We start from the raw sequence: 24,478 nt of genomic DNA on the forward strand, positions 1-24,478 counted from the left end.
GAAACTTAAAACTAGAATTTTTATTATGTTTATTAATACGGTTAAATATCCCCGTGAATATTTAGAAATAAATGTAACAGGGAAACTCTACATAAAGCTTTACACCAAGAATAACGTTAAACAGAAATTTATGCAAAAAAGGAATTTTATGAATATTATACTTTTTGGACCTTTTGGATTATAGCTCTTCATCTTTTATATAAGCTTTGGTTTTCAAATATTTTGGCCACGAGCATCACTGAAGAGACATGTATTGTCGAAATGCGCATCTGGTCCAAGAAAATTGGTACCGTTAATTTTCTTACAAACATGAATAGGAGGTTGTTAGGAAAAAAACTTAAAATCGACACTCATAATCTTTAACCGTCCTCTTTCCCTTCCTTTGTGTTATGCATGTGCATATCTATGGAAAGAATATTTACCATAGATTTGCTTTCCAATAGTCATAATGGTGAAATATAATCTCTTTTTGGCGTAACCATGACAATAATCTGCATTTCTTTGATACAAATTATTTCAAAAAGGGGGGGGGTCACAAAAGTCTTCAATTTTTGTTCCAAAGGAGAATTTCAATCCATTACAGTGATACCTTTCATGAAACCATAGACATTAATCAATCAAGAGGTCTAAAATAAATCATCTGCATTTTTTGCTCGTTTTTCTGGAAAATTAAATTGAGTAGGTCGTGCGTTAAATCATTGATGAAAAACAACACAATAACTATGGTCGGTATGAATGTGAAAACTGTCAAACAAAAAATGGCATATAAAACATGCCTAAACACAATCTGAATGTTCATATAAATAAACTCATCATAAACACCAGGATTGAAGTTTTATATTTACGACAGACGCACGTTTCGTCTACAAAAGACCCATCAGTGACGCCCGAATAAAAAAATGTTAAAAAAGCCAAATAAAGTACGATGTTGAAGAACACTTCAAAGGCTATATTATTCTCCAACTATCTAAAAATCAATTGTATTGTATGAACTTTCATATTTGAAAAATTCACCACGGCCAAAATGCGAAACTAAACTTCTAACTGTGTTTTGCTACCTTAAACTGTAAGCTGTTTCATCTAGGGACATCGTTGAGCTGGAGACTATTTATATACACGGTTTTGTCATATCATCAAAAACCAAAACGCTTTCGAAACTCTCACATGTTTTAACTTTATAATATAATTCTCATCCTATTATCACTTTGATATTATTTTATACATGAGTCTTGCGAATTTGCATTGGTATCAATCGACGTTTTAATTAACTTTAAACCTCTAACATCACTAAATAGACATTTATTGTCGAAACGCGCACCTTGTTCAGTAAATTCATGGACCTCTTTCTGTTCTTCGTGCACGTGACAAAGCCGGTAATGCACCAATCAAATTTCATGAGGGAGAACATGATTCTTTTTATTCTATTATATGTCATTATGTTATAGTTCTATTATAAATTAGAAAATACGTTGAACGACAAACGACAAAATTATTTTAATCGGGTAGAGTATTAACCATTTGTGGATTCTTAGAAATTCTAAAGAACTTCTGGACAATTTTAAATCTCGGTCTATTTCATGTATTTCTGAAATTAATTCTTATATACTTTTGATTTCTTAACCCTGTATGCCAACATTCCCCATGTGAAATTATAAAATTGTTTTGTATAACATTAAATGACAAAATTTCTTCCTACGTGACGTATAAATATTCTGACGTCAGACACGCGAAGAAATGAATGTGTTTTTTATTTGATAGATACTTTTGTGCTTTTTTGTAAAATTGTTCCTTTTAAAATTGTAACACAGTGATGACTGCTGTACCCATATTCCGACTATTTTATTTATTATGTCTGTTTTGTTCACGCATCGTTGTAAATATAACGGAATTTGATGAGACTGTCATACAAGTGAGAGGTTTAGCGCTATAAAGCCAGGTTCAATCCACCATTTTCTACATTTGCAAATGCCTGTAGTCAGAAATATGACAGTTCTTGTCAATTTCTTTTTAATGTCATTTGATTTTGCCATGTGATTAGGGACTTTCTTATTGAATTTGCCTTGGAGTTTTTTTGTGATTTTACTTCTTTCTTCTGTTACTGTATGTTCATCCTACTTGCCTTAAATGTAAACAAGTCTATATGAAAGCATTTACTGTCAACCTTGTTTTTGGGATATATATATATAACGTCATACTATTGTTAACGTCAATCAATTGTTTTATTTATATACAAGTCACATTACCATAAGATCTGCGGAAACAGTGAAAGTACTAGTAAAAAAGTGATGCATTGAAACCGTTATTATCTTTTAATAATTCTCTTATATATATATAATATAATAAGATAAATTTCTAATTTACATTCTGCAAGGGAAATGCCTAAAAGAACTATTTACTATATTCTTTTCCAACTTTGAACGACAAAGTTATTTTATATTTCAACCTGTGTGACGTTTACCTCCAACGTCAAACGCGCGATTCTACGTCAGAGTCAATGTTATTCTAACCATTTAGTCCCAGTACTTCAAATCTTCCAATCGTTTATATGATGAAATTTGATGCGACTGCGGTACAAGTGAGAGGTTTAGCTAGCTTTAAAACCAGGTTCAATCCACCATTTTTCTACATAAGAAATGCCTGTATCAAGTCAGGAATATGACAGTTGTTATTCATTCGCTTAGTGTGTTTGTGCTTTTGATTTTTTTTTTCATTTGATTAGGGACTTTCCGTTTTGGCTTTTGTAATTTTACTTTTGATGGGTGGATTTAACATACATAAATAAAATTAATAGATGAGAAAGCAATGAATGAGGTTGTTACGTTTGATACATGCCTTGTTGTGCTTGTTTATAAAATATTTGTTTGTTTTTATTGTGATTAAGATATTTGCGGTACTTGTACATCCTGTCATTATGTTATTGTTTATGATATACTTGTATTTCTTTCTTTCATTTTTGCTAATATGCTTTGTCTGTATGCCTTTTTGTGTTTCTTTGATACATATATGACGTGTCTCTGTACTTATACCTCCCTTCATTGTGTAATTGTACCGTGGGAAATTTGTGTATTCTTGTCTTGAATGTTTGCTAATATGTTTGGTTTTTATGCAATAATGTGCTTCTTTGTTTTATATTTTGTGTTTGCTTTTGATTTCGCCATTTGATTAGGGACTTTCCGTCTTGAATTTTTGTCAGAGTTCAGTATTTTTGTGATTTTGATTTTTTTAAACAATAGGTGCCTCCAAATAATTTTTTTGAATATTTGAGTATTTTGTAATATTATTTCCTCTACAGCATCAGAAAATTCCTTGACTGCTGATTATGAAGTACAGAAATGGGGAGCTGAACTTGTAAAGTCCAGAGATGATGGCGGGGTTGGAATCTTGGTATGTAGATAATCATTTGTAACATTGCGCAATCAATCACATACAAGTAGATATAGGAAGATGTGGTATGAGTGCCAATGAGACAACTCTTTATCCAAATAACAATTTATAAAAGTAAACCATTATAGGTCAGGGTACTGCCTTCAACATACATGTGTCTGTTTACGTTGGTATCTAGGAAAACAATTACCACGAAGACGAGAGAGAGAAATAACGCATTAAATTGATAAATACTAGGATATTAGTAAAATGAACTATATTGATACATGTATATATCTGTACATATTATTCATAAAATAGGATACCGATACAAAAAAAGAGGATATTATTGAAATAAATGTGGATATGAAACATAGCGCATTTCTTCAATAAATGTACCTGCAATGATTCTGGATGTAGCAAAAAATCCAAAAATACAAACGTTAAATTGCTGAAAAAACAAGGACAAAAGAAAGTAAAGCGACAGCGAACAGATGATCAGAGCTTTGCATTAAGGCGGTCTTCCTTAACTTAAGATTATCTCAAAACTTTTTAACATAATATTTAATACCACAATATCCTTATTTGTTCGCCTTTGGCACATATATGACAGCACCAGATAGTCGTGTCGATAATTTACAAATTCGTTTGGTAAGAATATGAATTTCAATTTTATAACAATGCTACATTTGTCTTTCTAACGTTCATTTAAGTTATCGCTTTTAAACGAAATCTTCCTTTGATCTTACTGACTGAAAATTTTCTTTCTCAGCACAGTAGAGCGATATGAAAAGCTAGAAACTATGAGGGCATGAGCCGTTGTCAATGTAAACATCAACGTCATCATTGGCAACTTGGCGATAAACAAATCATCATTGGTTATCTCAACTCGATTGCTTTTCTAACTTTCGCCGGACCGACTCGAGCAAAAACATCAATATCATACAGATTACCAACGATAGTCTATAATTAGACAACTAAATTACATCTTATTGTTTTGTTACAGGGAGTCCCAAATAACGGTAAATTTGTAGCCACTGACCAGCTTGTTCTAACATTGACAGCCATCATTTACACGTGTAGTGTTGGTCATGCAGCAGCAAACTTCCAACAGTTCGATGAATATGGGGCTCCGTTTAATTACTCATACTTTCTGTCTGGAACACCGCCTAAAGATAAGGTAAGGGCTGGTGTTTAACAAAATACAGGGAAGATTGTAGAGGGGCAGAAAACAAATCACAAATTAATGAAAAACAAACAATATAACGATCAAATCAGTAGATATCAATCTTATGTGATGTTGTTTTAAATTTTGAAGAATTAAATACAGCTACAAAACATGTTTTACAAACCCGAAATTGGATTTTTACGTGTAATAGAGATATAAATGTGACTGGACTTGGTTATGTTATACACTTCTTGGTATTCAACTTGTAATATGTTACTAAAAGATTAAAATAACTATGTTCTAATATTTTACTGTACTTTTTTCAAGTTGCCCAGTGATATGTTTGTATTTCTTTGCAGGCATGTATATACGTATTAGATGTAAGATGATGTGGCATGATTGTCGATGAGACAACTCTACTTTTAAGTCAAAATTTGTAAAAGAAAACCATTAGGGTTAAAGTACGGCCTTCAGCACGGAGCCGTGGCTCACAGAAAACAGCAAGCTATAAAGAGTCCCAAAAAATACTAGTGTAAAGCATTTCAAAGAGGAAAACCAACGATCTAATATACAAGTATATTAAAAACGAAAATCGAGAAACACTTTAGAACCACTTAAAAAATGGAAACCATTGAACAACAAGTTCCACACTTATGAACAGGTCAAATAAATGCAGCGGGTGTAAAAGTTTAAACAGATGCCATCTTTTACCTTAACCTGATATAATAATCACAACATAGAAAAACACACCACAAAATATCAATTAAAATGCCTCAAATAAATAAATATATTAACAAAAACGACTCAACTGTCTGAACGAATAGATTTGACCTATGACACACTGTAAAAAAAAGTAATAAAAAGGGGTGTTAGTCTTGTTAAATTCGTTCACTTTTCATGACTTTCGCGGTCGGCACAGTGTAGCACAAAAAACAAAACAATTTATATGACCAAAGATTTTTATGCCCCACCTACGATAGTAGAGGGGCATTATGTTTTCTGGTCTGTAGCTCCGTTCGTTCGTCCCGCTTCAGGTTAAAGTTTTTGGTCAAGGTAGTTTTTGAAGTCCAATCAATTGAAACTTAGTACACTTGTTGCTTATGATATGATCCTTCTGATTTTACAGCCAAATTAGACTTTTGACACCAATTTCACGGTCCATTGAACATAGAAAATGAAAGTGGGAGTTTTAGGTTAAAGGTTTGGTCAAGGTAGTTTTTGATGAAGCTGATTACAATCAATTAGAATCTTAGTACACTTGTTGCTAATGATATGCTCTTTCTAATTTCCCTAGAGTGTAATCTTTCTAATTTTAATGTCAAATTAGATGTTTACCTTATCTCACGGTCCATGGAACATGGAAAATGATTGAGTGGGGCATCCGTGTACTTTGGTCAAGGTAGTTTTTGAAGTCCAATCAATTGAAACTTAGTACACTTGTTGCTTATGATATGATCCTTCTGATTTTACAGCCAAATTAGACTTTTGACACCAATTTCACGGTCCATTGAACATAGAAAATGAAAGTGGGAGTTTTAGGTTAAAGTGTTTGGTCAAGGTAGTTTTTGATGAAGCTGATTACAATCAATTAGAATCTTAGTACACTTGTTGCTAATGATATGCTCTTTCTAATTTCCCTATAGTGTAATCTTTCTAATTTTAATGTCAAATTAGATGTTTACCCTATCTCACGGTCTATGGAACATGAAAAATGATTGAGTGGGGCATCCCTGTACTTTGGACACACTCTTGTTGGTCATGCATTCTGAACCGCTTCAAACCATTACATATTTCATCATCAAAACACTTTATGTATTACCTTATGCAAGAGTGTCGTACTCATATTATTGCGCTTTTCAGTTTTAAGTTATTATATATAGTGTTAGATATCTAAGCAAGTATATTCTTTTTCATTTTTTTCGGTACACATATGTATTTATAAATTCTGTAAAAATTACTGACTGAGTTCTGGCTGCTTATTTTTTATTCAAATTTATTTTGTTTCAAACAATTAACATAATTGTTCAACAATTCACAAAAATGTTTCCAAATCGTTTGATGTGTTTGAGCTTTTGATATTGCCATTTACTAATAACATTAACAGTACCAATTTCCCTGCACCAGATGCCAATTCGTTAATACATGTCTCTTCAGTGATGCCCGTGGCCAACATATTTGAAATCCAAAGCTTATATAAAAGATGAAGAGCTATAATGCAAAAGGTCAAAAAAGTATAGCCAAATCCGTGAAAGGAATCAGAGCTTTGCATGAGGGAGATGCATTCGTTAATTTATATTAATTTCTAACATTTTGTAACAGCAAACTTTAATAACACAAAAACTCCGTATTTTCATGCCAGTACCGATGGGCTTTTTGTTTGGCATTTTCCTTGGTGTTCTGTATATTTTGTTATTCTAATTTTGACTTACAAACATTAAGTCGCATACAAGTCAATGACTAACATTTGTCTCTGTTCGGTCAACCAACGCTGTGAGTTTTGGGAAATTTCGCTAACTAAATACATTAATGAAGTCAATTGTAGCTAAATGGATGTGTGCTATGACGATATTTTTTTAATATTAAATCAATCTTCAGTTACTTTTTTAGAATTGTTTTTGGTCAGATTTCATATATTTATATGTAACGTTATTGTGATTATAGAGTCCAGTTACTATAGAAACTGTCCTCAGATCTATTTCAAACAGAATCCAGTTTCTACAGTTGATGGGATCCGTAAAAGTTCTTAGTGAGAAAGGAACACAAAGTCTGGGTGATTTTGAGAAACAATTGATAGTGGATCCACCTGCAATGAAATTTGTTGAAGAGTGAGTTTTATATAATTGATAATGAAACGGGGAATGTGTCAAAGAGACAAGAACCCGACCAAAGAGCAGAAAAAACCCAGATCTTCAAGCAAGAAAATCACGAAGTAAATAAAAGAAATTTGAATGTACTGTAGCAGGTCCAAGTACACGGTGGTATTCGGTACTACTCCTTCACCGTGTAATTGAGTACTCGTGCTGGCTTATGTCTCTCGTAAGCTTCAATAGACTTTAAAACGCAGATTTTTAAAGTACAACTTTTATTAAAGCAAAGTACAAAATTAAAACAGCATCAACTATTAAACAAATTCTACTCATTCTACTTTAAACCAGTGTTCGTGTTACAGTTTAATTATCGGGAGTACCAATAAATAATGAAAGTAGATAGGGATGAGGGATACTAAGTTAAAGCTGTAAAATTAGTAAATTTCTAAATGTGAAATAGAAATAATCTATCAAAGGAAACCAGCAGCCTAATTAATGCTAAGAACAATATTATTGAAAACCTCCAACAGCAACGCCTAAAATACACTTTCTTAACTTCTAACATATATATAAAAAAGGTGGTGTACTGTACCCATAATTTATGTAAATGTGTTTTATAAAGATGTTTTTGTACCAGGTAATCTTCAACTTTTTAGTATATTTCTTACTAACACTTCTTCACACTATTCTTTATTCTTTAGTTTTCTATGTTGTGTCGTGTGTGCTGTTGTTTGTTTGTCTTTTTCGTTTTTAGCCATGGCGTTGTCAGTTTGTTTTAGATTTATGAGTTTGACTGTCCCTCTGGTATCTTTCGTCCCTTTTTTAAAGCTTTTTCATAGTTATTTTCATTCATCGCTTTGTAGGTTTCGACAGAACTTACGGGAGATTGGTAAAACCATTGACGAAAGAAACAAAAATAGAAAATACCCGTATGATGAGCTCCATCCATCGGCAATACCAAATGCAATAAGCATTTAGACACTCAATCAAGTATATCAGTTTATCAAAAATAGCCTTTATAGCTTATGTAGGCAACAAAAATACTCAGAGCTTGATTTAAGAACGTTGTGTATGCTTTGCTATAATATACTAGAATACAGCTGCTATATATATTTGTTATTTTGTTACTTGGTTTCTCATTTTACATTGTTTTAATCCACCATGTACAACTGCCTTTTTGAAATACTCCTTACACTATCAATCTTATGAACAGAATGTTTGAAGAAAAAAATTATAACAAAACAACTCCAAGGTAAATAAAAAAATAGAAAGCCCATAAAAACTGACAATGCTAGAAAACAGCTGTCATATCCCGACGTGGTCCAGGCATTTTGTGAAGAAAACTCTAGATGATTCAAATAAAAGCAACAGTAGTATACCGCCGTTCGAAATTCATAAATCGTTTGAGAAAACAAAACAAATCCAGGTTACAAACTAAAACTGAGAGAAACTCATCACATATAAGGGGGAAACTACGACACAACAGAAATACAACATTAAAATGCAAAACACACAGAAAAGAAAGATAATATAACAAAATTTTCTAGACTTGGAACAGGACATTTCACTCCCACTTTTATCACAATGTTAAATATAACATTAAGATGACAACATTACATGACAGGACTACAATACAAATAAATGGGCGAACATATAGGACAGAGAAACACTAGAATAATAGCTTATTATTTTTACTTGGAAAAAAAAAAAAAAAAAAAAAAAAAAAAAAAAAAAAAAAAAAAAAGAATAATAGCTTACAAACGGTACCAGATTTAAAATTTAATACACCAGACGAGCGTTTCGTCCGCACAAGACTTACCAGTGACTCAGATGAAAAAAGTGCGAAAAAGTACAAAGTGGAAGAGCACAAAAGTCTAAAACTTTTAAAACGTTGCGACCAATACGACCAGGGTTTTCTGCCTGGGATCAGAACATCCTTATTATTTAGAATATTTCATACTTTTGCCAACAGCAAATTTTATAAAATGCCTATATAAAAGACATACATGATAAAACCCAAGTTGTGACTAACTACAATATAAAAATGGAAACAGTACGATGCGTAACTGACGAGTCTGTTGTAGACGAAACGCGCGTCTGGCGTATATACTAAATTTAGTCCTGGTATCTATAATGAGTTTATTTACATAAAACAACCTACACTAGCATATGAAAATACACAGGCCAGTTAGCCAAACCATCAACAACGGGAGGGGTTCGAGCTATATAGTAGCTAATAAAGGTTGCATTTTTGTAAATATAGACAATGCAATTCCTCATAGGAACTCCCACTGTGGCTAAAAGTGTGACACTATCTGGTGCAACAAAATTGGTACCGTTGATTTTATTACTACCACTGGGTCGATGCCTCTGCTGGTGGACTATTAGTCCCCGAGGGTATTACCAGCCCAGTAGCCAGTACCTCGGTACTGGCATGAAAATACGGATTTTTTGTGTTATTAAAATTTGCTGTTACAAAATATTAGAAATTATTATAAATTAAGGAATGTATCTCCCTCATGCAAAGCTCTGATTCCTTTCACGAATTTGGTTATACTTTTTGGACCTTTTGGATTATAGCTCTTCAACTTTTATATATGCTTTGGATTTCAAATATTTTGGCCACGAGCATCACTGAAGAGACATGAATTGTCGAAATGCGCATCTGGTGCAACAAAATTGGTACCGTTGATTTTATTACTACGAAGTTTCGTAAAAAAAATATATCATAGAATGGAAAGTTAATATGCATTACTATTATATTCAAATGTCAAAACAGAGGGCTGTGCTGTATATTTTCAACATTAATTGCTCTGACCTTGTTAAAGTTTAAACTTATATTAAAATTATGTATTACCCCTTCCTTTACTTTTTGCCGACTTCATAATACATTTTTCACCGTAAAAATATGTTTTTATACTGGTAACAGTCACAAGTTATGTCTCTATGAGACGACACATAGAGATCATATATAAGATCAACTCATCATAGATACCAGGATTGAAATTTTATATTTGCGCCAGACGTGTGTTTCGTCTTCAAAAGACTCATCAATGACGTTCGAATAAAAAAAATATTAAAAAGGCGGAATAAAGTACCAAAAAACAAAACTGTTGTTAGTACCGATAAAAACAAAATTTCCAATATTTCATTTCAGTTTTAAATTGAAACATTTATGAATAATTTTATTCAAAGGATCAATAAAGGATCTAAAAAGATCAGCTTTCTACTTTTAATGACCTCTAACGAAAATAAGAACAACATGAATTTATATATGTTTTTAATAGCCAACATTTAACTGCTAGAAGTTGTATCTGTCATCTAACATGGCTTCCGGAGGTAGAATGTTTAATATGTATTTTTCCCGTTTTTTGTATCCGTCGAAATCTGAAACGGAGACAACTTTATCACACCCTTACGGATTCTTTTTGAGGTTCATATATGAGTAATTTTCTATACTATTATCTTTTATTATTCGACGTTCAAGAAGCCACTCATATTACAAAGGTAAGCTTATTTATGTATCTTTATCACATACGACAATACATCTAGCTCAAATATGTTGAATCTTGTGAAATCAATGTGATTGAAGTTTTTTTCTGATACTTGTATAATGCAAATGTTTTAAATCATGATCTCTTCATAGTCATAATGTGGTGCATGTTTGTTTTATTTTTCGCAAATAGTTTTTGGTTATCGATATACACATTAGCGAGAAATCGCATTCTTCTTTTCAATAGCAAGCTTAGTTGGTGGTCAAAATTTTGCGACATTGACTTTGATTTGTCTTCTTAATCGATTTCATGGAATTTGAACAGTGCAAAACTACACTATACTTATAATACTCATACTGACATATCTGAAGAGATAATTCTTGTACGATTTGCATATTAATGAATACGTTAACATAATTGGGCGAGGTTACCATTATATTTAGTAGCTCTTGAAGTTATTGTTTTTTTTATCAATGTCATAAACGGAACTCCTTTTTGTACCCGACATAAACAAGACGTCGACGATAATAATGCAAAATTGCGCGATGTTAAGATATTTAGTTGCACTCGCGTTCACCATTAAATTAAATAACAACTACAAAATATTCCTTTGAATAATAATACAATATTGATTTATTTATTGTCACCTCTAATATAAATACATCCAAATATTTAGCTATGAGCGACCTTGAAGATCAAATTCAACAAAGCGCATCGTATGCATTAAATTTATCAAGTGTTTGTTGTTTACGTTTGTAACATTACCGAATTCAACTCATTATCGAATGGTTACTTTGCATAAGTGACCCGATTGATGCCACGTATGTATATTGACTTTCCGTGGCCCCATAGAACCTGATTGTAAACTTGATGTTGTTGGCAATATTAATGTTTCTGTGTCGTATTATATGACAAACGGGACGATTTAAACTTCCAAATTATCAGTCCCCTATTTCCCAACCATAACATATCCTCTGTCCCTTCATATGGTGTTTACATATCTCAGTTTATACGTTATGTTCGTATATGTTTAAAGTTATGAGAAGGAACGATTATAAATGACACTCCGTAAATTTTATTGACACCATCACGAATTGGTTGATCCATACGATGTGTCTCTGTCTAAAATAACTAAGGATATTCTTATCACGTGTTAGATTGTTGTTTGCCATTAACGTCGCTTGTCTTTTAAGCACCGACCGTGACCTATTTCCGAATTTGACTGTTTTGTTGAGTTTGATTTCCGTAAGACGTGTCAGGGTACTTTGCTATCCACAATTAATGTACTTGGTTATGATGTTATATTTGTAGTGCTGATCAGATATTGTTAAATGTGTTGTTGTTTGTGGTTGTGGTTCTAATTTTTTTTAAATTGTATTCGTATGTAAAAGTAAAGATAATTAATCACCCAGTTCATGTATAAAATTTTAGTTTGGGGCAACTTAACGTATACGATTTATTTGTTTTATAGGTTGATTTATAAATTTAATACCTTCATAGCTAGATAATACAATTAACTATCTGCTTGCTAATACACTTTTATATTAATTGAATTGTAATTGTTGTATTATACATTAAATGCCATAATTACAACCCTGATTGTCAACTATATCAAACTTTTCGAAATTTTGACGTCACTTTTACATGTGATGTCATTTCGTAGCGTTATCCTATCGGTGACAATGAAAGGTAAATTTGTGCTGTTTTATATGATTTTTTTTGTTTTTTTTGTTTTTTTTTTTTATTTTACGTGTTCTTTTTTACTCTGTGGTAAGTCTGTTCATCGGTGTTGACATGCACATCAATTACATGGTCCTTTTTATAAATTTACTATTTTTCTATATGCCTTTTGTGCTTCTTTGTTTCAAATTTGTTTGCTTTTAAAGTAATTAAGATTACAACAGTTCTTATGAGTCCCTACTTTTTTTTAAAGTTTAACCTATTATGTCTGATTGTTTTGTTCACACATCGTTGTCAATGTAATGGAAGTTCATGCTACTGTCATACAGAGAAGAGGTTTAGCTAGCCATAAAACCAGGTTTAATCATTTTGCAAATAAAAATATGCCTGTAACAAGTCAGGAATATGATAGTTGTTTTCCATTCGTTTAAAGTGTTTGAGCTTTTTATTTCTTTCATTTGATTACAGACTATCTGATCTGAACTTTCCTTGGAGATCTGTATTTTTGTTACTTTACTTTTTGTTGTTATCTGTAGAAAATAATGTTTTCGTTATTTTCATATGCCAAATACATAAATCTACGGTAGACAAAATATACTTGTATCCTACACGATCTATTTAATTTTGTAAACACTTGCAAAATGTATGCTTTTCAAGCGAATATTATGGGTTACTTTTCTTCAAGTATTTTTTATAGATTAGACCGTTGGTTATCCCGTTTGAATGGTTTTACCCTAGATTTTTTTGGGGGTCCTTTATAGCTTGTCGTTTGGTGTTAACCAAGGCTCCATCTTGAACATTGGCCTGTAATGGTTTACTTTTTATAAATTGTTTCATGTGTAGAGTACGAAGACAGGGTAGATGTATTTTATTGTGACGTGTAATAAACATGGAAGATATTTTGATGTATGTTTTTTAATTGGTATAAATAAAGCATATTGTTTAATATTCTGTATTTTTATGAAAATCTTATTATGTAGGAAACAGTAACTGTGTGACATAAGATGTACTTTATTACTTGTATGGTCCTTGTAGTCTGGAACATATTGATAAGTGAAGCAAATAAGTTAATTATCATATATATCAAGTATAGTAAGAACAATTACAATATTATGATTTTTCTAGAAATATTGAATTACTGTGATTTGTATATTTGAAAAACTATTTGAAGTTCATGTTTATAATTTACCAGTTTATAGTAATAATCCACTGAATAATCCAACTGAAGGTCTTGTATTTTTGCGATAATCCAATTGTAGCAACTAGAGTAGATCGTAGTAAATCGTAGTAAATTCCACGCACCTGTGATCGAATTTTTGAAAGCAATGTATTGACATGCGCAGTAGAACCAATGTGTCACTTGGGACGATTCCTCAATTAAAACACTATTTTAACATTGAGGCAACTGTTTTCACATACTTCTTGTAACTCCTTTCAGTATTTGTAGTCAACGTCTTCAATGTTTTGTAGATGTTAATGTTCATTATCCTTGATATTTATCATTTTCATCCACTGGTGACACGCAGATACACTACTTTTTGTTGTTTACTTCCGGTGGCGCTGTATATATTGTTGTATTTTTAGTTACCATAGAAATTTGTTTAGTACCATGCAAAATTTGTTTATTATATAAAGGTTACTAAAATTGTATATTATTGTGATTTTTGTCATTCATTTTTTAAAGGTTAAATTGTAAAGGAAAATAGTAAAGTTAGCGTTTTTAAAGTTAAAAAGGAATATTTCATTTTAGCGGACTCTTTGGAACCGGACTCCTGTAATTTTGATCATTTGCTTAAAGTTTTTTATTCTTTTGGTAAATTTAGGAAAGTTCTTGAAAATCGTTTTAGAATATCTTTTTGGGTTAATTATCGTATTATTGCTGGCAAAATCTTTATTTCTAGTTTATCTTTTAAAGTTAGGATTATTGAAATTGTTCATTAAAGTTCATGTTTACTGTTAACGTTTGTCTTTTTCTAATAAATAGAATTGAATAGGATAGTAGGCAGTTAAGGGATAATTTCCTGGATTTTAAAAGGTCTGGAAATTATGATAAACAAAACATTTTATTTAAGGTTATAAACTGTTGTCCATTGTTAGTTGTTATTCAGGAAAGGTTCTGAATATAACTAATAATAATAAACTTTTTTATGTAACTGGTGAGGTATCAGTTACAACTATATACCAAAATGTCAGAAAGAGGTATTCTGATTAAATTCACTTGAAGTTAGGATTTTCTCTTAGGGTAATTTATTTTCTTATCAAGATAGCAGAACTCAGCCTTTTTATGTATTTTTCTAACACACCAACATATTATCTCTTGAGTGTAGAGGTAAATTAATATATATCTCTTGAGTGTAGAGATAAGTTAATAAATGTCTCTTGAGTTTAGAGATAAATTACTACATGTATTATACTAAATAGATTCTAGTCATATCATCTAAGTCTATAATTTAAGTATATTACTAGTTAAAATTCTTGTTTATCTTGAATATAAATAAAAAACATATGATTCTTGAAATAAATAAAATATAGAAACTTATTTATGTGACTTTTAGCAAATGCCTATATTATACTGACCAGCTCATATTTTGTCATACTGACTTTGTAATTTACAAACTACTCATAAAATTTGAGTAAAACTTTGGGTCGAAGCATTTCAAGCCCCTGCCCGCTACATATGGATGCAGAATTGTCTCATTTGGCACTCATTTCACATTTTCCTATATCTATTTTGAATAAGGTTAATATTGATTACTCAAGTATGTCAAATATACATATTTTACCTTTTGTTTGTGTTAACATGAACAGGTAAACCAAAGGCATCAATCGGCAATATGGCTTCCTACAAGATAACGGTGAAAACTGGAGACAAGAAGGGGGCTGGAACGGATGCTAATGTGTATATGGAAAAGGTATCCAGACAAACAAGTTCACCCTTGATCCTTCTTTAAAATGATTTCGAAAGAGGTAACATTGACAATTATTCTGTTGATTCTGAAGTCAACATACCAAAAGTACAAAGAATCGAGCTATGGAGAGACGCATATGGTTTGTTCAGCAACTGGTATTTAGATTGGATTGAAGCTACCAATTTGACAACCAACATCACATCAATATTTCCAGCAATTAAATGGATCAAAGAGAACCAGCGCTATTTCTTCAACCACATAGACACATGCTTACCACAAGACGATCTATTCACAGAAATGAGAATGTTAGAGCTTCAGAACATAAAAAAAGATTACCAGATTCAATTTAAGATACCTGGATTACCTGCTCATGTATGGATAAGTAGTACGAGCTCAAAACTTTGCAAGTTTCGTACATATTCGACTTACTAGTTCATACCTTTGTAGAAAGGATTTGGTACAATGAATTAATGTTTAACAAAACCAATTCTTTGATACACACATAATGAAGTTACGTATACAAACATTACGAAACATAAATACATTTTATGAGTATATCCATATCTGCTTTTATGAATGAAATGAACATCGGTAACGCAATACGCAAACTAGAATATTTCCATTTTGCCCGGAAAAATATCACCAGGAAATAAGTTTTAATGACAACTACAATGAACCAATTCCTGATTGATCCAAAATGCGTTAAAATGGTAATAATAACTGTACTTTTATTCTGTTTATAATTGCAAAATTGTTGACGGTATTAGTTTCGCAAAATAAATAAACCTCTCATTTGAAAGATTAATAACATCATTTGTGTATAAACGTTTATGAAATAGTTCTTAGCAATGGTAACAAAAATCTATCGTTATAAGTCTTTAATTGTCCTAAAAGGACGATGGAAAGGTCGAAAATATCTCAATATAGAACCAAGTTAAAATGGCATGACTTGAGTGTGTTATGTTTTTTCAGTGTTTATATTTATACTTAAACGAAGAAGGTCAGGCGTACGATAAACACTTTATTTTTTATCTATTTTTGTATCGTGTTTTCGGTGAAAACTGTATTAAGATATAGGATTCTATGATGTAATCTATAGATAATTTTAATACTTGTAGGGAAAAGAAATACCAGACGATGAGAGATTCTCATTTGACTATCAAGTAAGTTTCATTTCTCCATATTAATATTTTATGATCATGTACCATAAGCCGGAACGGTTAAGAGTTATTGCAAGTCGGTGCAAGACGGTGCACGATATTGAAAAGCCGGAACTGTGGAGGCCAATTGCAAATCGGTGTGAATGATTAAAAGTTGGAAACGGAATATCGGTATCATTCAGGGTTTGAAAGTTTTAATGGTTTAAAAGATATCACGGATTGGAAACTAGCTATAAACGACAAAGAAATAAGAATGCAGTTTTAGATGATGGTTTATGAAATAAATAAAACGGAACTAATTTTATAGTATGCTATGCTTGACGGATTAAGTGAGTCTGAGATAACTAGGATTTTCTCAGCTCCAATAGACAAATAATACAACTTTATGTGGTGTTTTACGGAAACAACATTGCTTTTGATTAACATAGATATAAGAAGAAGTGGTATGCGTGCCAATGAGACAATCCTCTATCCAAGTCACCATATTTAAAAGTAAATCATAATACGTCAAAGTAAGGTCTTTAACACGGAGCCTTGGTTCGCATCATATGACAAGACATTAAGGATCCCAAAAATTACTAGTGTAAAACCATTCAAACAGGAAAACCAATGGTCTTATCTATACAACAAACGAAAAACTCCTTATGAACCACATAAGCACACGACAATCACTGGACATCAGGTTGCAATGCTAAGGACGACGAGTACAAACAAATGCAGCAGATTTAGACATTTTGATAGGCGCCAATATTCACCTTTACATAAATCAAGAGTGTAACATCACAACATAAAAAAATGCATCATAAAATATTAATTGAAATGGTTGAACTCATTCAAAATACATATTAACAAAAGCAAGTGAACAGTCACTGAACGAATAAATTTCATCTATGAAAAAACGATCATTCAAAATTAACAAAAAGGGGTTTTAGATGTTAAAAAATATTAGAAAGACAACAGTAACCTTGGAAAAAATACCGACAAATAAAATAACAAACACAGGTATTTATGTTGTAAAGTATACATGGAGTACGGAAATATTTTTCACAAAATTATTGTTTATAGTATCTGAACAGAAATGAAAATTTATCATCATACTTAATACTTGCCAATGATATAACTCTTCACATAAGACCAAATGATATAGAAATTAACAAATTAACAATAAAAGGTCACTGCACGGCCTATAACAATGACCAAATCCTTTACCGCATAATCATCTATAAGAGGCAAATAAATGACATACATTAAGTATACAAGGTCATTTTATGACGTTGGAGGTAAACGTCACACAGGTTGAAATATAAAATAACTTTGTCGTTCAAAGTTGGAAAAGAATATAGTAAATAGTTCTTTTAGGCATTTCCCTTGCAGAATGTAAATTAGAAATTTACCTTTCCTTTACATGCAATTTGCATTGGTATATATATATATATATATCCCAAAGACAAGGTTGACAGTAAATGCTTTCATATAGACTTGTTTACATTTAAGGCAAGTAGGATGAACATACAGTAACAGAAGAAAGAAGTAAAATCACAAAAAAACTCCAAGGCAAATTCAATAAGAAAGTCCCTAATCACATGGCAAAATCAAATGACATTAAAAAGAAATGGACAAGAACTGTCATATTTCTGACTACAGGCATTTGCAAATGTAGAAAATGGTGGATTGAACATGGCTTTATAGCGTTAAACCTCTCACTTGTATGACAGTCTCATCAAATTCCGTTATATTTACAACGATGCGTGAACAAAACAGACATAATAAATAAAATAGTCGGAATATGGGTACAGCAGTCATCACTGTGTTACAATTTTAAAAGGAACAATTTTACAAAAAAAGCACAAAAGTATCTATCAAATAAAAAACACATTCATTTCTTCGCGTGTCTGACGTCAGAATATTTATACGTCACGTAGGAAGAAATTTTGTCATTTAATGTTATACAAAACAATTTTATAATTTCACATGGGGAATGTTGGCATACAGGGTTAAGAAATCAAAAGTATATAAGAATTAATTTCAGAAATACATGAAATAGACCGAGATTTAAAATTGTCCAGAAGTTCTTTAGAATTTCTAAGAATCCACAAATGGTTAATACTCTACCCGATTAAAATAATTTTGTCGTTTGTCGTTCAACGTATTTTCTAATTTATAATAGAACTATAACATAATGACATATAATAGAATAAAAAGAATCATGTTCTCCCTCATGAAATTTGATTGGTGCATTACCGGCTTTGTCACGTGCACGAAGAACAGAAAGAGGTCCATGAATTTACTGAACAAGGTGCGCGTTTCGACAATAAATGTCTATTTAGTAATGTTAGAGGTTTAAAGTTAATTAAAACGTCGATTGATACCAATGCAAATTCGCAAGACTCATGTATAAAATAATATCAAAGTGATAATAGGATGAGAATTATATTATAAAGTTAAAACATGTGAGAGTTTCGAAAGCGTTTTGGTTTTTGATGATATGACAAAACCGTGTATATAAATAGTCTCCAGCTCAACGATGTCCCTAGATGAAACAGCTTACAATTTAAGGTAGCAAAACACAGTTGTTTTTCCCTCGGATTTACTATGTAACCCAGATTATTTTTTTCTATCAATCGATGTATGACTTTTGAACAGCGTTATACGTTGCTTTTATTTTTTTAGGATCATTGGTGATCTTATTTTATATAAGCTGAATTATTATTTTTTATTCTTTAGTTACTTTCTGTGAATTAAATAGTTATCATATAAATAGTTGTATCTCCATTATAGAGTCCAGTTACTATAGAAACTGTCCTTGTGTGTATTGCAAACAGAATCAAGCTTCTAGAGTCGATGACCATCACAAAGGTTCTCAGCGAGAAAGGAACATAAAGTCTAGGTGATTTTGAGAAACAGTTAATAGTGGATCCACCAGAAATAAAATTTGTTGAAGAGTAATTTTTATATAATTAGTTATCAAAGGTACCAGGATAATAATTTAATACGCCAGCCGTGCGTTTCGTCTACATAAGACTTATCAGTGACGCTCATATCAAAACAGTTAAAAAGCCAAGCAAGTACAAAGTTGAAGAGCATTGAGGACCCAAGTTCCAAAAGGTTATGTCAGATACAGCTAAGGTAATCTACTCCTGGGATAAGAAAATTCTTAGTTTTTCGAAAAATTCAAAGTTTTGAATTATAAAATTGATAATGGACGGGTACTGTGTCAACAACCCGACCTCTGAGAGTAGAAAACAGTACAATGCCACCAAATAGGTCTTCAACACAGCAAGAACATCACGTACTTGGGGTTGGGCTTCAGCTTGCCCCTGAACCAAAATAGGTATATATATATATATATATATATATATATATATATATATATATATATATATATATATATATATACAACTCGTCTAAACATCAACCCAACAATGTTAGATCTGTAAATTTGCTTTCGCAAATTTTTGGTTCTTCCCTCGCCGGGATTCGAACCCATGCTACTGTGATATCGTGACACCAAATCGCCTGCACTGCAGCCGTCCCGCTAGACCACACGACCACCTGGGCTCTCAAAAAAAGAGCTTTCGCTGGCCGTGTGTTACCTTTCCACGTCAGTTTTAATCTAGCGGCGTACTGCAGTACATGATATATAAGGCATGAAGATGTTATTGTTACAGATCAGCTAAATTATCTATAGTAAAGGATCCTACAAATGTAAGATACAGTCACAGAAAATAATTATATTTATAAGTACGTCTGATATATGTCCTAAGAGAGGAATCTGATGTTCAATAGTTGTCGTCTGTTAATTTGGTTCATAGGTTTTTCTCGTTTTATGTAGATTAGACCGTTGCTTTTTCAGTTTGAATGGTTCTACACTAGTATTTTTGGTGCCCTTTATAGCTTGCTGTTCTGTGTTAGCCAATGCTCCGTGTTGAATGCCGTACCTTCACCTATAATGGTTTACCTTTATACATTGTAACTTGGATGGAGATTTGTCTCATTGGCACTCACACCACATCTTCCTAAATCTATTTCAGTCACACTTAACTCCGAAACATATAAATGTAACATGAGCAGGTCACAGTTCACGGTTTGGTTTGGTAGGGACTAGTCCTATAGCGTATAGTTTGGTTTAATCTAAACCCCTTTTCTAATTTTCGATTAACTAATAACGATCGATAGATCGGTCCATTTCTTGGTTTTCAAATGTTTAAATTTTACCGTTTCTGATAAAGTAAATCCTAAAAAGCGTTTCGGAAGCACATTATTATAAAGATTTATTTTCATTTTCTTACTTCGATACTGACCTGGTCGAATATCCTAAAGCTAAAATTCGATCCAGTTGAAGGTAAAAACCTTAAACAGGGATGGTAATGATATAGGTCAAAATAAATCAAAGCGATAAGTTACATATTATCCAATGAATAAAGAGGTGATTTAAAGTCTTTGTGAGACAATGAAAGACAAAATATTCTGGTCAGAATTAGATAACTGACCACCAAAATCAGCCATTTGACTCTTTTATTAAAGGACATATTTTTACATATGATACATAAGATAGACGTATAAGTTCACAATCGTGGCTTTTTCCATCAAAGGATTAAGCACTACTCGATTATAGAAAATCTGAGTCCCTAACCTATGCTAAAAAAATGTTGGCATGACACAATGTGAAATAATTCATCAAAGAAACTGGCAGCCTAATAAATGCTAAAAACAATACATGAAAAAACTTATGGCTGACAACGGCCAGCAAACAACCTCTAGATAACACTTTCCTTGCTTCTAGTATAAATAAAAGAAATGTACTCATACAAATTTGTAAATATGTTTCAAAACGATGTTTTTTATCTGGTAATCATCATTTTTTTAGCATGTTTTTTGTTAAAAACTACTTCACGCTTTTGTTAAAGCTTTCGCATTGTTATTTTTATTTATCTCATTGTAGGTTTCGACAGAACTTACGGGAGATTGGTAAGACCATTGACGAAAGAAACAAAATAGGAAATACCCGTATGATGAGCTTCGTCCATCGGCAATTCCAAATGCCATAAGCATTTAGACACACAATTGATGATTTCTGTCTTTAAAAATAGCCTTTATAGCTTATGTAGGCAAAGACAAAGTCCCTAGATGGGTTGAAAAATAGTGTGTGTTGATTTGCTTAAATATATTAGAATACAACTGCCATACATGTATGTGTTAGTTTGTAACTGAGTTGCTCAGTTGAGTTGAACGACTGCCTTTGTGAAGAAGTCCTAACACTTTTAATCTTATGAACATAAGCTGTATAGATAAAATTATTAACAAAACTACTGAACACAAGGGTAAATACAAAAGAGAAACTGAACCCAAGGGTAAATACAAAACTACTGAACCCAAGGGTAATTACAAAAGAGAAACTGAACCCAAGGGTAAATACAAAAGAGAAACTGAACCCAAGGGTAAATACAAAAGAGAAACTGAACCCAAGGGTAAATACAAAAGAGATACTGAACCCAAGGGTAAATACAAAAGAGGAACTGAACCCAACGGTAAATACAAAAGAGAAACTGAACCCAAGGGTAAATACAAAAGAGGAACTGAACCCAAGGGTAAATACAAAAGAGATACTGAACCCAAGAGTAAATACAAAAGAGAAACTGAACCCAAGGGTAAATACAAAAGAGGAACTGAACCCAAGGGTAAATACAAAAGAGAAACTGAACCCAAGGGTAAATACAAAAGTCGATAAAAACTGACAAACACTAACGTTATACTTTTTCAACGAACGGGAAAATGGAAAACATATGTCATATCCCGACTTAGTCCAAGAAAACATATGTCATATTCCGACTTGGTCCAAGCATTTACTGAAGAAAACTTTAGATGAATGCAACCTCTACCAAAGTACAACTTACAGTATACATTGTATGTGGTTGAGGGGAGTGGTGGGGTACGAGTTACTGATTAAGTACTTAAAGTCATTTTCCAGAGGAATCATTCGGACGATATTATTTTGTGTTATTCATATTTGTGTTTTGTTTTATGCTAGAACGGTAATATACTATCAATATTTTTCTGTAATATTCTCTATACAGACCCCTTAAACGTTCAAATGTCCACATTTTCTTACAAATGTCACCAGATATTTGGTTGGCCGATTTTGTATGAAACAGTCAAAGGATGTTCAGATGTCCGAATTCAAATGTATATCTAGTTGTCATTTAACGTTCAGATGTTCAAATTCAAATGCATATCTAGTTGTCACTAAACGTTCAGATGTCTAAATTCAAATGTATATCTAGTTGTCACTAAACGTTCAGATGTCCAAATGTATATAAAATGTCATCGAACGTTTAATTTTTTTTTTATTATTTATATCATTAATCGTGTAGACTAGTCCATATATCAATCTTAATAAGAATTCTACAGGTAACGCTAAACTAACCTGATGTTCTTGTATGCTTATATATTATCCATAACAAAGCAATATTGGTTTGAAAGGCTATATATTGATTCGTTAGATTACACAAAATCCTAATTAATGTTCCTTCCTCAATTGTAGATCTATTCAGGAACAAATCAAATATAATTCATCGTATATTGTAACCTTTGGACTGAAGTACTTATCATATTGTCTGAGTTAGTTAACTGGCTCACAATTTACTGATAATAAAATATCAAATGGAAATATGTATCGTACTATTCAAATTTAAAAATTTATTTCAAAATCGTCCAATAGTAAATAAGTTTTTCCCCTTTCTAATTTTCTTAACACATTGCTTCCAATGCACTATAAAATACTATACAAGAATGACTTTTCGTTGTAGAATAATTAAGAAATAATTCAGGGGCTTGATTTTATTCTGATTTTACCACGGGTTGGCCCTTTATCCTAAATATTTTACCATGAGCGACAGCCAGGGATGAACAATCGGCACAAAGGGCCAACCCGTTGTAAAGTCAGTATAAATAAAAGCCCCTGTGAATTATTTCTAATGTAACAGGACAAATATGGCAATTATTTTGGATCGAAGCGCTTTAGGTGAAGGAAAATATTTGCCGTTCCCATAAATATACTCAGTATTAAAGACAATAACAATCAAAACCAAGGAGTAAACAAAGACTCACAACACCAAAGGGTATTCACATGAACAGTTATAAATAATAATTAAGAAACAACACGAACTCCACTAAAAACTGGGAGTGAAATCAGGTAAAAGTTGACGAAAAAGAAAAGAATAAACTGAATAAGTGTTATGCTTATGCTATTAACAATAATGTATTTAGATAGGTTTGGATGAATTTAAACGATAATTGTACTTAAAGGTCTTATAAGTAAGAACAAAATGTTTATAACACATATAACATCATTTGTTTACGTGTCTTTGTTGTGATGATTTTCGATTTCACTATCGTGTATTTTCCCGTAAAATGCTGATATTCTTACGTCATCGTTCTATGATGTCGGTAGCTCATTCATAAAAAAGCATATGACGTTGGAGTACGATCGGATTAGCCCAAACAATATATTTTATATTTTACCACGAGTGTGTGCTCACAGCGTTTGCAGAACGTCATGTTAGAATTATGACAGTTAACATTTTAAAGATCGCTACACTTATAAAGTATATAATGCACTATGAAATTTTATTGGGAAATAGCCAAATAAAAAAGATGAAAGCGGATAGAATAATATAAAAACAAGTTGAATATTGCAAACGTTTATGATGGTACATATATGGAACAAAACAAACTGCTATTAGAAAGGGTCAAAAGTGAAGGTTTAATAAATTTTTTGTTTAATTTTCATGCCAGACATTAGACAATGATTATTTCAAAGAAAACAATGACTGTTGATATATTAACCGCAGAAACTTTTTGGACAAAAGAAAACAAGACATGTTCATTCACCAATGAG

General features: G+C 31.9%; 1 protein-coding gene across 3 annotated transcripts in view; it reads left to right on the forward strand.

The window, feature by feature from the left end:
* LOC143084933 (allene oxide synthase-lipoxygenase protein-like) overlaps positions 1-15,453 on the forward strand; it is a 37,047-nt gene extending 21,594 nt beyond the window's left edge. For 2 of the 3 annotated variants that reach the window (XM_076261011.1, XM_076261012.1), the window contains exons 13-16: positions 3,293-3,384; positions 4,370-4,543; positions 7,193-7,356; positions 8,202-9,088. In XM_076261011.1, coding sequence (XP_076117126.1) covers positions 3,293-3,384; positions 4,370-4,543; positions 7,193-7,356; positions 8,202-8,316 — 545 coding nt within the window. In that variant the 3' untranslated portion in view covers positions 8,317-9,088. Of the gene's footprint in view, positions 1-3,292; positions 3,385-4,369; positions 4,544-7,192; positions 7,357-8,201; positions 9,089-15,320 lie in introns of those variants that run through there. The other variant, XM_076261013.1, reaches the window with a different exon arrangement.
* The last annotated feature ends 9,025 nt before the right edge of the window (positions 15,454-24,478 follow it).

The sequence above is a fragment of the Mytilus galloprovincialis genome, chromosome 8, assembly GCF_965363235.1.
Source record: "Mytilus galloprovincialis chromosome 8, xbMytGall1.hap1.1, whole genome shotgun sequence".
Taxonomy (NCBI): Eukaryota; Metazoa; Mollusca; class Bivalvia; order Mytilida; family Mytilidae; genus Mytilus; species Mytilus galloprovincialis.